At 50.3% G+C, this 15,937-nt stretch overlaps 1 protein-coding gene across 8 annotated transcripts in view; it reads right to left on the bottom strand.

Moving 5' to 3' along the window:
- Positions 1 to 3,696: 3,696 nt before the first annotated feature.
- Sipa1l2 (signal induced proliferation associated 1 like 2) overlaps positions 3,697 to 15,937 on the bottom strand; it is a 138,570-nt gene continuing 126,329 nt past the window's right edge. For 4 of the 8 annotated variants that reach the window (XM_069998132.1, XM_069998134.1, XM_069998136.1 and 1 more), the window contains exons 18-22: positions 15,529 to 15,660; positions 7,974 to 8,027; positions 7,356 to 7,479; positions 6,758 to 6,839; positions 3,697 to 5,233 (exon numbers count right to left, since the gene is read on the bottom strand). In XM_069998132.1, coding sequence (XP_069854233.1) covers positions 5,087 to 5,233; positions 6,758 to 6,839; positions 7,356 to 7,479; positions 7,974 to 8,027; positions 15,529 to 15,660 — 539 coding nt within the window. In that variant the 3' untranslated portion in view covers positions 3,697 to 5,086. The remainder of the gene's footprint in view (positions 5,234 to 6,757; positions 6,840 to 7,355; positions 7,480 to 7,973; positions 8,028 to 15,528; positions 15,661 to 15,937) is intronic. The other 4 variants (XM_069998138.1, XM_069998139.1, XM_069998135.1 and 1 more) reach the window with 3 other exon arrangements.

Here is a 15,937-nt window from a genome sequence, read left to right as displayed (position 1 = left end):
CTTCTTCCCTCTCACATCTTCTCCTTTGTTCTAGAAGCATGATTTATCCTAGGGGGTTGGGGACAAGATGCTTTTTGCTTCTGGTCTCAGTAGCACAGCGTGCATAACATTGGTGGCAAAGAACTTGAACATTTGCCTGGGAAAGAATTTGGGATCCAGGACTGCAGTGAGAGGCGCGGGATTGAGCACAGCATCTAACGCTGGCCCATTAGCCAGGCTTTCCCTTGGGTTGTGGATTCTTGTCAGGGCTGAGCTGGAGCTCATGTCTGCAAATAGTCAGCAATCCCCAATCAATTGACTAATTACAGGCACGCACAGTTGTCTGTCGTGTTCCCCAGATGGCCTAGTTCCCTTTAGAATGGTTTTCACAGTCATAAACAAGAGAATGTAAATTGTGCATGCCTCACAATTAATAGCACAAGTGAAGAGCAAGGTTCACTTGATATTGCAACAAGACTATGTTTTTTTGCAGGAATTTTTTTGCTAGCCTGTGGGTATATGTTATCTGGGGTCTAGATGCATGAGGATGCATTGTTTTATAATAAAGCTTTTATATTGTGATTTGCTAGCACCATAACAATCTGCCTATCTATCCATCCATTAGCTTATAACAACAGCTTGATTTTTGTGTCTGCATTTGGCTCAATGTTTATACACTAACACCAAACCACATTTCCTTAACTTTATACCAGGTGTGGTTATTCACATCTGACTCATTTTTTTTTTTTTTCTTTTTGCCGCAGTGGGACCGGAGCCCAGGGCCTTGGGCCTGCTTCTCCACTTAGGGCAACCCCAGCTTACCTTCTACGTATGTTGAATATAGAAACTCACTCTGCACAGTGTTCTACCAGGGGGATGGTGTCCCTGTCCACATTTCATGGGGAGGAAGCAGACACAGGAACCTGGCATGTTGTTCCTTTTAGTAGGACTTTGATTTCACCATGGTAGTTCTCAAAACTGGGCTGCACAGAAACCAGAAAATACAGTCAAGAATTATGGGAGGTTCTGTTTCTCCAAATAAATCCGTTGATTCCTTCATTTGCAAGAGTACAGGTGTCTCGTACGATGATTTGGGGTTCAAATGCACACTGTCTTCATCCTCCTTGGGTGGCGTAAGGGATGTTCCTTACCAGTGACCAGCATTCCTCTGGCCTTCCCAGGGAACGGGAGCCATGGAGCTGGCGGAGCCCTGGGTGCGGTGTGCTCAGGGGGGCTGCTGCTCTCCTCCTCCCACCCTTGTCTTATGAGCTGAGTGCAAGGCCTGTGCTAGCACACGTGCATCCTGAGCTGATAAGATGACAAAGAAGAGCAAAATCACTAGGTTCCCACAGTGTCTGTCTGCCTGGGAGCTTCCTCCCTCTCTCCCCCCCCCACCTCCTCTTCTCTCTTCCCCTTTCCCTACCTTCCCTCTGAGGACATCGAGGTACCCTCCCCTTGCTTTTTTTTTTTTTTTTGACTCTGGACTACTTTACAGTCTTCAGAGACGGCATGTGACTTGGTGGTACCTTTTGAGGTCCATGCAGGTGGACTGGTGGTGGGTGGGTGGTAACTTGTGGTAGGGGCAGGTGGACTGGTGGTGGATGAATGGTAACTTTTGTGGTGGGGGCAGGCTTCGACAGGTGGTGGCTTCTGACCTGAGACCTGGAGCCAGTCCTCCATCATGGTTAGCTCTTTAAGAGGTGCCCTCCATGGCAGGGACCCAAGATAAGTAAATCCCTCTCTCCTCCCCAGGCCTGGGTGACGGGTCAGCACTCGCTCACTGTGTGGCCAGCGTTGCCTCTGCCTGTGAAGCAGGCACCATGGCTCCAGGTCCATACGTCCAAGGATGACTCTCCGAGAGTGTGGGCAGCCTGATTTTGTCTTCTGGGGGCTGGGGGACCGTGGTGTCCTGGCATCGCACAAGAAAGCTCTGAGCAGCCCAGCAGGGTAGCACTTCTATATTTATTTATTTATTTTTGGTACCGGTCCTGGGGCTTGAATTCAGGGCCTGGGCGCTGTTCCTGAGCTTCTTTTGCTCAAGGCTAGCACTCTACCATTTAGGCATAGCACCACTTCTGGCTTTTTTTTTTTTTTTGAGTAGTTAATTGGAGTTTAGGGTCTCATAGTTTCCTGCCCAGGCTGGCTTTGAATCCTGAGCCTCAGATCTCAGCCTCCTGAGTAGCTAGGATGACAGGGATGAGCCACCCACATTCAGTTCAGTAGCTTCTATTTTTTAATAAGTCATCCCCTTGACAGAAAAGGGCAGGAATAATAGGGTAATTAACTCCAGCTGCTGTGTATTACAGCAGCCTTGATACATAATCATTCATTTCACAGGATGAGAAAACACACCTGCTTAATCACCCTACAATAAAGGCATTGCTTTTAGTGGGTGCATTCTAATATTTGGTTTGTAGCAGCAAGTCCTGGTAGCAGGACAGGTTTAGGTGTTGCAGGGTATTTTAAGGATGGTGGTTACTGCAGGCCTGGTTGCTCAAAACACAGGCACTAAGGGGAACGGAGGAGAGGGAGGGGACGGTCCCATGGCACCATGGGAACACGCAGGGGGCGTTCCGTGGCACCATGGGAACGAGGACAGGGCGGGGCCCGTGGCACCGTGGGAACGTGGTGGGGAGGGGCCTCGTGGCACCGTGGGAACTCGGAAGGGTGGGGCCTGCAGCCTTGTGGACATGCGGAGTGGGCGGGACCGTGGCCCCGTGGGAACGCGCAGGGGCGGGGCCACGGCCCCGTGGGAACGCACAGGGATGGGGCCCACAGCCTGGATGTTAGTTGGAAACCACCCTTGGGCCAAAATCAGACCGAAATGTGGCTACATGTTCCGGTGTAGATTTGGGGTGCACTGTACAGACAGACCACTTCCTCCCTCCCCAGCCGGGGCTTGGCAAGATGTCCTTGTTCTCTAAAGTCACTGCTGCCCAGAGCCAAGGGCTGGATATCCCTAGCCCGCTTCCACCGTCCGCTCCCACACTGCTTCCCCATGGCTTGCCCTGGTCTTGAACCCAGGGTTCACAAAGCGATGATGGCTTTGCAAGCCAAAAAACCATCTTTGAGGACTAGTAAACAGAAACATTTAAACACAACAGCCAGTGTGTGACTTCCCAAAGCCGAAAATGTTTGCAATCTGCCCTGAACAGTCTGCAGCCCTACAAGGCCGCTCTCCTCTCAGAACCCAGGACTCTCGGCACCCACAGCCACCAGCAGCCCTGTGCCATGGCTCTGCCCATCTCTGAACATGCCTCTTTCCTTCCACTGTTTTTCAGAACCCAAATTCTACACAGCCTCAGAGCCATGTGCAGGGGGTCTGACCACAGCTCTGCCTCATGGGGCCTGTTCTGCAGCAGAGAGAGCTCAGACAGTACCAGGTGGCCTGTCCAACCATGTCAGCACCTAACCACCCTCTCCCTTACTTTCCATCTTTTCCTTCTCACCATGTTAGACCAGGCACGTTAGAGAGGGCCCCGGATCCAGGTCTCCAGTGCCTGGCACAGTGAGAGCAGAGGACAGGCGGGAGGATGACACAAGGTCTACTGGATTCACAGTGCTGTGGCTGTGGGGAGCACTGAGGCCCGGGTCTCCCTCAGAATGGGGCCATGGGCAGCCACGAGCCACTGCTCCTCCCACAGGAACCGTAAGTGCACTGCACACAGCGCTGCCCACAGGAACCCAGAAGAAATCCCAACTAAGGGTCAAGTCTGGATCACTCTGCTTCACAGGTGGCTGAGATGGAGCACTGGAGTGCTCCTCGGCCCACAGAGTCCGCGTGCTGTGTCTTTTGGCTTACACTCAATGCACTGACCACTCCCTAATTTTTCACATTCCTGCTTTATGTATGTATGGTCTTGTAAGCAAAACCAAATTCTTTGAGTGAGATGCTAAAGGAGTAAGGTGTGGGTCCTGCTTGTAATCCCAGCTTCCCAGAGGTTGACAGAGGACTGAGTTTCAGACCAGCCTGGGCTACATAGCAATTCTGTCAAAAAAACTCTGGGTAAATCATTTAACCTGAGGCATGGTTTACCTGGTTGTAAAATGGGGTACTCATACCTCCCCACCAAGGGTATTGCTGCGATTAAAGGGGACTAGGAGAAGCTCAGAGAATGTTGACAGGTGGCAGCAGCACTTAGTGTGTGCATTCGCAGATGCTGGCGGGTTGCTCAAGTTACTGCTGCCTGCGTGGACTTTTTTTTTTTTTTTAACATTTATTAAAAAAGCAAGATGTATGTCCATCTCAAATTTAACAGTTAAAAACGGCGAAGCAGTACAAAGAGCATGAGCCTCAGAGCCTCCCCCGGCTTCTGTCTGTCTGGCCAGCTTCAGCTGCCGTCAGCCACCCTCATCCTAGCGCAGGTAAAGCCAAATCTTACAAAATTAACAATTTCAGGTTAAATAAGCTTAAATAAGGGTGTTAAATACAAGACACTTCATTGGAGCTTCTGTACAGTGATAGATAAATCTGCCCGGTGCGGTCCGCCAGCCTGGCAGCGGGAGCTCTGGAGAGCAAGCAGGACAAGCAGACGGCGAGCCAGGCCAAGCGGCTGCTGACGGTTGAGCTGTTTATGAGGCAGACATATCTTTTTCTTTTAAAAAAAGTCAGAACACTGTTAATATTCAGGCACCATTTGTTCCTGCAAATAAATAAATCTCTACTGTAACAGCATTCAATCTAGTATCAAACCCACCGGCGGGCCCAGCTTTCCACTGCTCCTAACGCCTCCCTTCTTATTGCTATGATAATGTGGAAATAAACTACTGTATGTACATCCAAAAAAATAGAGCACCTTTAACATTAAAGTACATGTCTGAGTATGTCTCCACACTTATTTTACAATGCCGAAGCCACTATGCTACACTGTCTGGCTTCCCACAGGCCCCTGCACGGCGGGGACGTGCGCTCTCCGGGAGGGTCGCCGGCCCCACAGCTTGGCTGGCACTGGCTCCACTCGGAGTTACATTCATCTTCCACATGCGGCTCCACTGTGCTCCCAGCCGTCCTGCTTGGTGAATGGGTGACAAAGAATGGAACAGCAACATGTCTACGGATGGCAGAAGCGTACGTAAGCCGCATGAGACGCAGGAGCGTGCAGGCAGGTCAGGCCTTCTTGTCCATGGTGCTGAAGAACCACTCGGTGAACTTGCGCAGCTGGGCGGTCGCTGTCTGTGACTCCTCCTGCAGCCGCAGGTTGTCTTGGCGCAGGTGCTGTACCTCTGCCTGCAGGACGGCCTTGTCCTGCTTCTCCTGTAGAGTGGACACAGACAGGTCACACGTCCAGCCTCACCTCCCAGATCACCTCCCTGGGGCCTGCAGGTGGTAGGGCCAGTGGGAGGAAGGGCAGGGAACCAGCTGGAGTCTCCATGAACTTCCCAGGGCAGCTGTGCAAGGAAGGCTGCACGAGTCCGTACAACCCTGGCTAGAATAAGGCTCAGCCTGCCCAGCTGCTCCCTTGCCAAGGAAACCAGCATCAAGGTGTTTGCTGGGTTTGCTCCCACCACAACCAACCTGTAAGCTAGCCCCAGCTCTGTGACCTGGAAGGTCTGCCATTCCAGACCTCTGTCAAGATCATTCTACCAACCGGCTTCCCACAACTTGCCCACAAAAGGGTCCCTGTCTGATGGAACAGCTGGTGTTTCTAGGGGGACCCAAGTGACTCTCTGTGCCAGCCAGGGGTGGTGTGTGTGTGTGTTGGGGGGACAGTCATCACAAGCTGTCCCATCAGTACCCCTGCCACCCAGTGTCCTGCTCCCCATCCTTTGCCATGCTCTCCTCAGTCCCTTTTCTCACCTCTATCCCAAGAGACTGGAGTGGGGGCTGGGCCTGGCTTCACCTCTGAGACCTCACTTTCCCAAGTCTCCCATCTGGGTTCAGAATACCCTGTCCCCCACTACCTTCCTATGATCCTGCACCCCGTCCCAGTGAACCTCGGGACTTGTGTCTATCAGTAAGTCCTGGGCTCTGCACTCTGCTCTGCACTCTCCTCCAATTCCTCTCATGCTGGCTCTCCCCTGGGGCTGGTCCAGCCACTCTCAGGAGGTCAGGGCAGCAGATAGTATGGTCCGCACTCAGGTGACCAGTCAGATCACTCCCAACACACACTGAGACTTCAGAGCCTGGCTCCCATGCCTTCCTGCTCCCACACCAACACTTCCATGAGCTGAGTGCTGAGAATCCACTGGAGGTCTGGTAGACGCCTGGGCCCCTACCATGTTCCCTCAAGGACAGTGCTCATCCCTCCATATCCCCCCAAGGACAGTGCCCATCCCCCACCAAGGGCTCCCAAGGACAGCCCCCATCCCCTCCACATCCCCCCAAGGACAGTCCCTATCCCTCCCCATATCTCCTAAGACAGCCACCATCCCCTACCACGTGTTCCCAAGGACAGCCCTCTGGGTCCCTCTCCTTCCAGAGCTAGGACAGAGGCTTCTGGAATTTCATCCGTGGCACTGTATTCTGCTTCCTTGGGTTGCAAAGGGCAGCCAGCAGAGTGGACGGTGGTTATGCTTTTATGAGGATGTGGGGGGGGGCTGATTCTAAGGCCTGGTGTGTGGAGGCCCCCTCAAGTCATCATCACTGGGGCCATGGATGCTCCCCTACAAGGAAGCATATGGCCTACTGGTGGGAAGACCACATGGGAGAAGGGGTGGGGCCTGCTGTCTACTGGCCTTTGTTCTGGGCAGTTCTGTCTCCATGCAGTTTGATTTTCTCCTACTAGTTACAGGGGCCAAGCATGCAGTTGTGATTGTTCGCCCTTGGTAGTGGCATTACCTTCCGAAGGTCCGTCTGCAGCTGTCGCAGGATCAACTCCAGCTGGTTGACTTTCCCAGTCAGTGTGGACGGAGAGCGCTCCCTAGCAAACAGAGAGCTATTAGGATGGCTGAAGGGACTCAAGAGTCACGATGTTAACCTTGGGGACTTTGCTGGGAAAATGTTCACTCAAATTATCCTGTGTGCTTGGAGCAGTGATCCGCACAGCCGCACACCATCTCGTGTTAGGTGCCTGTTGTGGCTTTGTGGGCTGACTTCCGAGAGCTTTGGACTGTAGCACTTGTAGGTTGGCAAGATAAAGACGGTATTTAAATCGAGACAAAGTAGACCAAATCACCCTAATTGGCCTGTCGTGAAGTATCATGGAGTTCAATAGCAAGAACAAGCCCGCTAAGAGTAGCTCAGTTTACGGGAAGCAGAGTTTGGAATGAGGACACAAGTGATATATTACACATGTCACCAGGGTGTGAGGCCTGCTCAAGGACCAGGCTCTGGGACTACACAGCCAGTGCCATCCTTGCCCTCAGGGCAGGGGGATGACTCAGTTTGGTGCCCCTCAAACCTCTGGTCTGGGATGGGGGATGGGAGGGCTACATACCCAGCTGTGTCCATGAACTCTTTGCCACTGCTGGGGTCCACACACAGGGTAAGCTCTGGGGCCTCTTCGAGGTCCTGCCCGTGCTGCAGGTCTGTCAGGGTGCAGAAAGATGCCACCCTCTGGTCTGGGGACAGGGAAGCACAGAAAACAAGGTCAGTGACAGCTGCTAGTGCTGACTTCACAGGGGTGCGCACAATGGCTAAACGAAATGTCGCCCCTCCAATAGCCCTGTTCTGAAACAAAACTAAGAAAAAGAAACTCAGGCAGGCTGCTGGTGAGAAAGCATGGTGAACGACTGTCCTGTCAGGCTGTAGGACATACACATGGCAGCCACAGGAACAGCTAACAGATCCCGGATGGGCCAGAGCCATCTGCTTCCTTCCTTCCACATCCCAAGAAATGCCAAAGCTACCTACTGAGCATGAGGAAACAAGCTGATGACTCGGCAGGCCAGCTGAAAGAACCAGGGAGATGGCCTGATCCAGGCTCTCCTGAACCCAAGAACAGTCCTGAGGCAGGACAGCCAGAGCCCATGTCCCCTGGGCACCCACCCCATGCAGACAGACGTGCAGACACATGGCAGATACAGAGCAGGCTGTGGAACAGCGAGACAATCACCTAGACAGGACGCGTGGTGACAGAGCAGCCCAAGATCTTCCTCTGAGTCAAGACCTGAAATAAGAGTCAGAATCTCCTGTGAACAGGACTCTCTCTGAACCTGAAAATCTCCAGGCTCCTTAGACGGCTCAAGCAACAAAGTTATGTGAAGTAGTACGTATGTCCATGCACGCACGTGCATGCATGTGCGAGCAGCATGAGAAGCACAGGTGTGTGTGTGTGTGTGTGGAATCAGGCGAGGCTGTGAGAGCCAGTGTGGCTGGTAGTGACCGGCGTGGGGGAGGGAACGCGTTTCAGGCTCATTGTCCCACCTGGAAGCATGCAGGGTGGCGGTGCACCACAAAGGCAAATGTCATACCCACACTGTACAACCATGGGCAGGACCCACTTCCAGAATCAAAAGGGTGATGGTGCGGGTGGTCAGTGGGGCAGAAACCCCTGCAGGTCAGGGCCCCACCTCCCTAGCAGTAGCACCCACGGCCAGCTGGGTGCAAAGGCTTCTCAGTACAAGGCTATTTCCATCCTGGGGTGAGCAACTTGGCGTTCAATGCTGGGAGAGCTGGGCAGGAAAGGGCAGAGCATGGCCTTGGTGGTGTTCACCATGGCCACCAGAGTTCTGACCCAGAACAGGGTGGACAGACTCAAGGGCACAGGAGGTTGGTCTCTGCGGCTTGTGGAATTGGGACCCACCACTGTCCCAGCCCCACCTTCCCTGGTCTGGTCTGTGAGCATACACCTTCACTGCAGCAGGAATCCGAGGGCTGCAGAGGCCTGGCTTACACCATATGACTAATGGGGAGAGACTGCATGGGGGTCCCCACGGGTGCAATCATCTTAGGTCGCCTGCCTGCTGTTGGGGCCTCCTCATGAGGCCCTGCATGCCTGGTTGTTAATGAAAAGGATGGAGACAGCAACGCAGAAGCTGCCAACATTACATGGAGGAAAGCCTGCTAGGCCATCTGCAGTGTACCACAGCAGTGTTCTCCAAACTGTGGTCCCTTCCTCATATCTGCTACAAGCATACAGATGTTCTTTAACCAGCCTTTCTATGGAGCCCCCCCCCCCCAATCCAACCTATATGAAGATAAAGCACTCTGCAGTCCCAAGACAATTATATTATCAACTTAGAACCAAGAACTAGGATTTCTGTGTATGATGAGATAATTTGTAACTCAATTAAGATGCACTGCACACAGGGGACACTACCCATGCCCGCACAGGGTCTACTGTGTGGCAAGCTGTGGAGAGAGGGGAAGGTCCGGGCAGCTGTGGAGTTCCACACAGTCCTGTTCTTCCATCGTGTGTAAAAAAACAGGAGGGAAAGTGCTGTATTCCACAGTGAACTACTGACAACAAAGGATGTCAGAAAAAAATGGGTAAGATCCCCAAGACTTACCATCACTGTGTGCAAATGCAACAGCACAGCCATGATTCTCTTTCTCACTACAGTGGCTCTGATGGTCAAGCCTGGCTGGGAATGTAGCTTCCATCTGTTTCTATCTGAACTGATAAAAGTCCCAAGGGGACAGGATGGCACCTGCCACTGGCAGCCCTTCTCCTCAGAGCTGCAGCCTGAGGTCAGGGGAAGAAGCCAGAGCAGATTTCAGCGGCAGAGGCAGGTGTGGGCCATGGGCTCGGGAGGCTGGGGGCACTGACACTGCTCCACCAAGCTCAGCCTGCTTTACAACAAACACAGCTATCGTCCTGACAGTTTCCGGCCAAAGATTCTGCTTCTATAGCTTCTTTCTGTGATGACAAATGCTTGGCCATCAGGTGACTACTGACCTGGAACCGCATGGCCCCAACACCAGCACAGAAAAGGATGTGTTCAGGTACGGACTTGGCAGGCAGGCACAGCCCAGATCTGGGTTCTGCGTCCCCACTGCCCTCAGCCCTGTAGGTACTTCCACACTGAGCAGACACAGCCACAGGGCACACGAAGCATGGCTTATGTAAGAAACAATCCACCCTTTTAAGTGGCCAGAAACTTACTTCAACGCCAGTTAAAAAAGATTTACTGCGTTGAACACTAACAAGAGGAAGGTCAGCCATCAAGCTTTTGTTTATAAATTTAGGGCCAAGATGGCAAGGTAGGGACCATCAATCACCCCATGTGCTCTCGCCTGCAGTGCTGGCTACAAGGTGAGCAGGACACCGCTGACAACAGCCGGCCATGTGTTGCTATTTGAGCAGGACAATGCTGAGGACACTAGTTGGGTGCTGCCAGGTAAGCAAGAGCACCAAGTCTACCCATGGGGTGAGGTGCAGAATAAATACATACACTTCCCACAGACAGAGCAGCTTGCATCTGTCTTTGTTAAAACCACAACTCCAGACAGGCTGGGATGTTGCTGCTCTGCGTCCGATTATGAGGCTCTGGACTGACACTGGAGTTCCCATGTGGGAAGAAGCGGACTCAGGCGGCTGCTGGGAAAGAGGAAACGCCACCTGGGGCTTTCTGCACAAAACACAGGGGGTGTTGAGAGAGAACGCAGACTCTACTGAGTGACCAGTAATGAAGAGTTCTGAAACTGTTCTTTACTCAGACACAACTGCTGTCTTGGCCTGAAACACTTGTAATTAGCTTTTGAGATAATCTGATTTGCTATAAACTTGGCTCTGTATTCTGCATCTCTGGATGGCCTTATTTTCTTTTTTTACCAGTATGACAGCATTTGGAGGCTCTTGGTGTGTCATGTTCCATACACACTCAAACACCGTAACTTGATCAACTTTGAGCGAAGGCTGCCAAGGTTCTCATCACAAAGGTTTCTGTTTATGATGCTGTTTGAGAATCACGGGTGTATACAGTGTGCAGCAGACAATGCTTTGAGAACACGCTCATGTGGCCACTGTGTCTGTGTGGTGCCTGGCCCAGATTAACAGCAGGTTACGTGAGGCACATATTCCTCTCACCACGGCCTCAGGGAAGCAGAGAGGCCCTGAGGACAGGTCTTCTTGGCTGGAGCTGGGCCTCCTGTGGCTGCCATGTCATTTGACCTTTCCAACTGTTTTCTCTCAAATATCATCATCTATGTAGTCAATGTTCAAGAGGCCATCAATTACCTCCTTCAAATATTTCACTAAATGAGGTGTAGTTTAAACCTGGCACTGTCCTTCCTTGACTCAGCTGGACTCACCGCCAGGTTTTCAAGTTGGCTTTGTTCTGGTCACCAGGTTGAGAGGGGCAGAGCCACAGGCCCTACCCACATCCCAATTAAAGAAAAAGGTAAAAATACTGTAAAGCCAAAACACTGGCATGTAGCCTACTGAGCGTCAGGGCTCAGCAAGCCAGCACCCCTCAGAGTATCGGCTACTTGTCCTCTGAAGCTGGGGTCTGGCAGAGCTGCTGTTTGCTGCTGCCGCGAGGCCTGGCAGAAGGACAGGACTGCATCCAAAATCCAAGTGTGCTTTCCACAGGTTGTGCAGTCACTACCAGCAATGGTCCATGCATGTGGCCAGTACACAGAGAAGGCCTCAAAGACTTCTGTGCTGGGGACTGGCACCCAGGACTGTCCACACATGCGTCACTGCATACAGTGAAGGTGCCAAGAACTGTGCTGGTGGATGGCAATACTCTTGTATAGATATATTGGAGTTTCATGCAGAATTGCTGGGCAAGGGGCACTGCTGTGTCCACCAGGCAAAGGAACTGGACATACAGCATTCTGACACATGACCTGGCCGGTCTGGACCTGACTGTCATAGGACCTGGACTGCCCACCCTTCCTGGACTAATGAGACCTCTCCATTGTTTTTCACGCTCCCATGGAATTTGGTTATTCACCTGTTTGTTTTTTTTTTTTTTTTGATAATGCTACATAACATTTTTTTTAAAGTAAAAGCCTTTTGCTATCTAATGATTTCTTAGTCAATACTTGGAAATCAGATTTTTGGTCAAAGAGGGGAATATTTTTCTGGCTCTTGCTATATGTAATCATAGAGCTTGAAAAGGTTTGAGCAACATGGATCGGTTTATACTCTGATGAGGAACAGCCGTGTTCTTCCACGGTGTTCTTCCAGAGTGGGTGTCTTATTTGTCATAGTCACAAGGTACAGCACTGGCGGCTTACCATGGCTTAAGTTAAGTGTGGCGGGCATGGTGCACTTGCTTATCCATTGGGGTTCTTCTGTGGACAGCACCTCATTGTTTATCGTGGAGTTGGTCCTTTATGCTAGGCTCCTGCTTTAGATACCTTGCTTTTATTAAGGACATTTATCACAAACCCTGACCTACAGTTCCACATTTTCTTGTCTAAATTTTCTCTCTGGGCTCGTTCAGGTGCTTACACAGTCCTAGCATGTGTTGTGTCCCCACTGACCAGCAGCACAAGGGCCATCCCTTGGAAGGCAACCTTCCTTTCCTATCACTGAGCTCTCCAGGTCCTGGGCCCAAATGACATGCACGTATCTTTCCCATTTAACTCTTAAATATATTTGGATTTCTGTGTCTTCTTTTTCTTCAGAAGGACTTACTCTATTTTGAATCATTATTATGCTATGTTAATTATTATCAATTTATAATGCTTTTTAGGTATTGTTCTTCTATTTTCCAAATGGATGCAATTAAGTGCTTTAGCATATTTTTAGATAGCTGAATTGAAATTGTATTACTTTACAAATGAAGTAAAAAACGGTTGTTTTCTCTAAAGCCTTCTATCCATTCCTGCTCTTACTTACACTAAAGTGTGTCAGTGTTTATCTCGTAATTCTACAGATGGCTTAATCCTGAGGAACATGCAGTTGTCTCGTGTGTCTGTCCTTTAAGGTGGCTGCAGAGAAAATGATGTGCAGTCACCTCATTCTCGCTCACATGAGGAGAGGTGAAGTCCACCTCACACCCCTGCCATCTGGATGACCCACCGAAAGTGGTGGAGATAACATCACAGCTCTTGGGACCAGGGCCTGCTTTTGTCCTCTCCTGATTTTCCAAACTACAATGAAAACACACAGCTCCCTGCTAGGGACAGGGTAGAGGGCCCTGGGCATGTGGAGCTCTGGCTGCAGTACTGACTGTGGCAAGAGTCCTTCGGAGAGCCTGTTTGACTCATACCCTCCTAGGAAATCACATTGTAGCTGAGGCCATAGGTAGTGGGGCGGTTTATTAAACTGAAAAGAACAGCATGAAATGATGCCTCACTACTTAAGGATTCCAGTAAAAATGTAAAGGGCAGGGCCTCAAAGGGTGTTTACTGGACTTAGGAGATCTGCTTATACATTTTTTCATATCATATCATATAAATGTTTTTCTATATCATATCATATAAACACTTTTCATATCATATTAGGTAATCATTTGGAATCAAGTAGTCCTTGTTAATCTTTGGCAATGTCTCTTTAAATCCTAACTTCTTTAAAAATAGGTCTTAATTATATCACATAGAATTAATTGATGTGATCAATTTTAGTTACTCCAGCTACTATCATTTCTTACAGTTAAAATTCTTTTATTTTCAACTAGTTAAGTTCTTGGTGGTAACCATGAATTATCCTGTCAATCTATGAATTTCATTTAGGCTTTCCACATCAATATGAAAGATTTAGCTTGTCATACGGTCCTTTTTTATGGCTGTCTAATCAGGAAAGAATCTCATTGTGCAAAAAAAGCTGTTTGAGAAACTTACACAAGGCCTTCTTTATCCTTTGAACATCTGAGAACAATGAATTGTAAACACACTAGTTTCCAGTGGTATTTGGGGTTTGGGCATGTTGTCCAGTGACCTTTCCTGTGCCTCCCCCCACAATGGGGGCCAAGGCAAGGTGGGGTGCTGCAGAAAACCTGTCTCTAGGCTGCTTGCTGGTAGGGTACTTCAGGCCTCCAGTTAGGTCACAGCATGGACATTTGAGTACCAAATTCTATAGAAAGCCAAGTTCTTGAGTCAGGGCAGCCTTGGATTGACTGGGGTCAGTGGCTCAAGACCAGATCTGCTTTCTCCAAAGGCCTTTGAGGCCCCACCAATGCAGGCCGGGGAGGGGCTCCAAGGTGGAGGTGGTAGCTGGTCTCTGCAGCGGGTCTGGGTGAGAGGAACACAGATCCTATACCATCTATAGCTCACTGGCCTCTACATTCATTTCATTTCTTCTCACTTTTTATTTCCAAAGGCAGAGTCCCTTTGTGTAATCCAGGCTGGCTTCAAACAGCAAATCGTCCTGCTTCTGCTTTCGCAGTGCTGGATTACAAGGCATCCACTACCATGCCCGGTTTCATCTCCTTCCCAACTTTGTTCTTTGCACTTCCCTTGGGTCATATTTGCTAATTTGAACATTTTAACACTTATCAAATATTCAAAGAAAACAGATGACTCTGATGACTGATATTCATAAAACGCACTGACATTTCATTTGCCAGCTTTGTTTTAAACCCTTTTCTTCTGATTTTTCTCATTTTTTGTGGCATCTTTTTCAAGTGCAGTTAATTTTCAGGTTTTCTCCACCTAAATGTTTCTGAAGCACATTTTTCTTTCAGAGCTGCTGTCTGTAGCTCAGGCCTTTCTTCCCCCACGCACGCGTGTGCGCTCATGTGCACGAGAGCGCGCGCGCACACACACACTCTCTTTCTCTCTCGCTCTCTCTCCCATTGTGGCTTTAATTCTTCCTAGTGGAGTCATTATTGTAGTTATATCTAAAATCTCCCCAAAGCCTGGGGCCTCTTATGCTTTGCTTCTGTCTTTCTTGTTATGCTTTCTCTGTCTCATGGTCAGCAGTGGCGTGGGGAGGCTGTGGCTCTCTAGAGGGCAAGCAGAAGGCTGCAGGCCTGCACCCGGCAACTTGGCTTTGGCCACTTGGAGTGTGTTAAGTATAGTTGAGCAGCTATATTTGGGTGGGTTAACTTGGTGTCTCTGCCAATTCTTGAACAATCCAATCCAATATGGATGTCTAGCACCATGAGCATGTCCAGGTAAAGCCTCCATCCTGACTGTGGTAAAAGGAAGCAAGTCTGTAGGGAGGGATTACCCTGTGCATCTCACGGTGCCTCCAGCAGGCAGATGAACCGCACTCATAAAGCTGTTTTCAGAAGCGCTGACTATGATATAATACTGGCACAGGGTCGGAGCTCAATGAGGCCTTTTACATGGTCTTAACAGTTTGTTACAATGAAGTTTGAAGTTTGAGACTTTGCAGGGAATAAGCACTGTGCATAGGCAGGAGCGGGGAGTCTGGATGTGCCCTGGGGGAAGGGGACAAGTGGCTTCTGGCCCCCAAGGGAGTCCTCCCTGCCACAGTGCCTTCAGTTCATTTGGGAAGCACAGCCCGGAGGCTCTGGTGAGTGGACAGGCTGGGCTCCAGAGGCCAGTTGCCGTGGAGGGGTTCAGAAGCAGACTTCCACCTTCTGTAGCCTGAAGCCCTCCTGGAAAATGGTCTGACTTTGTTTCCTAGGCTGACACTATAGGTGGTGGCCACTAATAACCACAGCAGGCCTAAGCCTTCCCGCTGCCTTTCACCTTGACTTTAGCCACAAAATTGGCATACAGACATGCTCCGAGCTGCCACCCAGACCCTGCAGGAATGTGTGCCCTGAGTTACACGGAGGGGCCCAGGGATGCTAAGTCTTTACCTTCAAATGCCCGTGCAGCGTCCACGAGGTGGGACCAATCTAATCCTGTGGCTGTGTCGGGGAGGGGCATCAGGCCCGGATCTGTGCCCTTGGACTTATCTGATAATGACCCGTCAGAGAACCAGAACTCATCTAAATAGAAACACAAGCAGAGTGTCAGCCAGTCACCGCCTCTCACACCATCCACTATTACAGCTAGCAAGGTTTTTGTTTTGCTTTTTTACAAACAATTCCTGTTAAGAAGCACATCAGAATTGGAAAAAGGACCTGGGAGAAACATTGATTGTAAATGTGGCCTTGAGGGGTACCTGGCCTGTTCACATCCACAGACAGCTCAGCAGACCTCTTCCCATGGCAGCCACATAGATGCGGACACAGAGACATGGCAATGTCTTCTAGAGTGTGTCCA

The sequence above is a fragment of the Dipodomys merriami genome, unplaced genomic scaffold (genome assembly GCF_024711535.1).
Source record: "Dipodomys merriami isolate MVZ:Mamm:240054 unplaced genomic scaffold, mDipMer1.0.p SCAF_51, whole genome shotgun sequence".
In the NCBI taxonomy this organism is placed as follows: domain Eukaryota; kingdom Metazoa; phylum Chordata; class Mammalia; order Rodentia; family Heteromyidae; genus Dipodomys; species Dipodomys merriami.
This window is presented reverse-complemented; position numbering and strand designations above follow the sequence as displayed.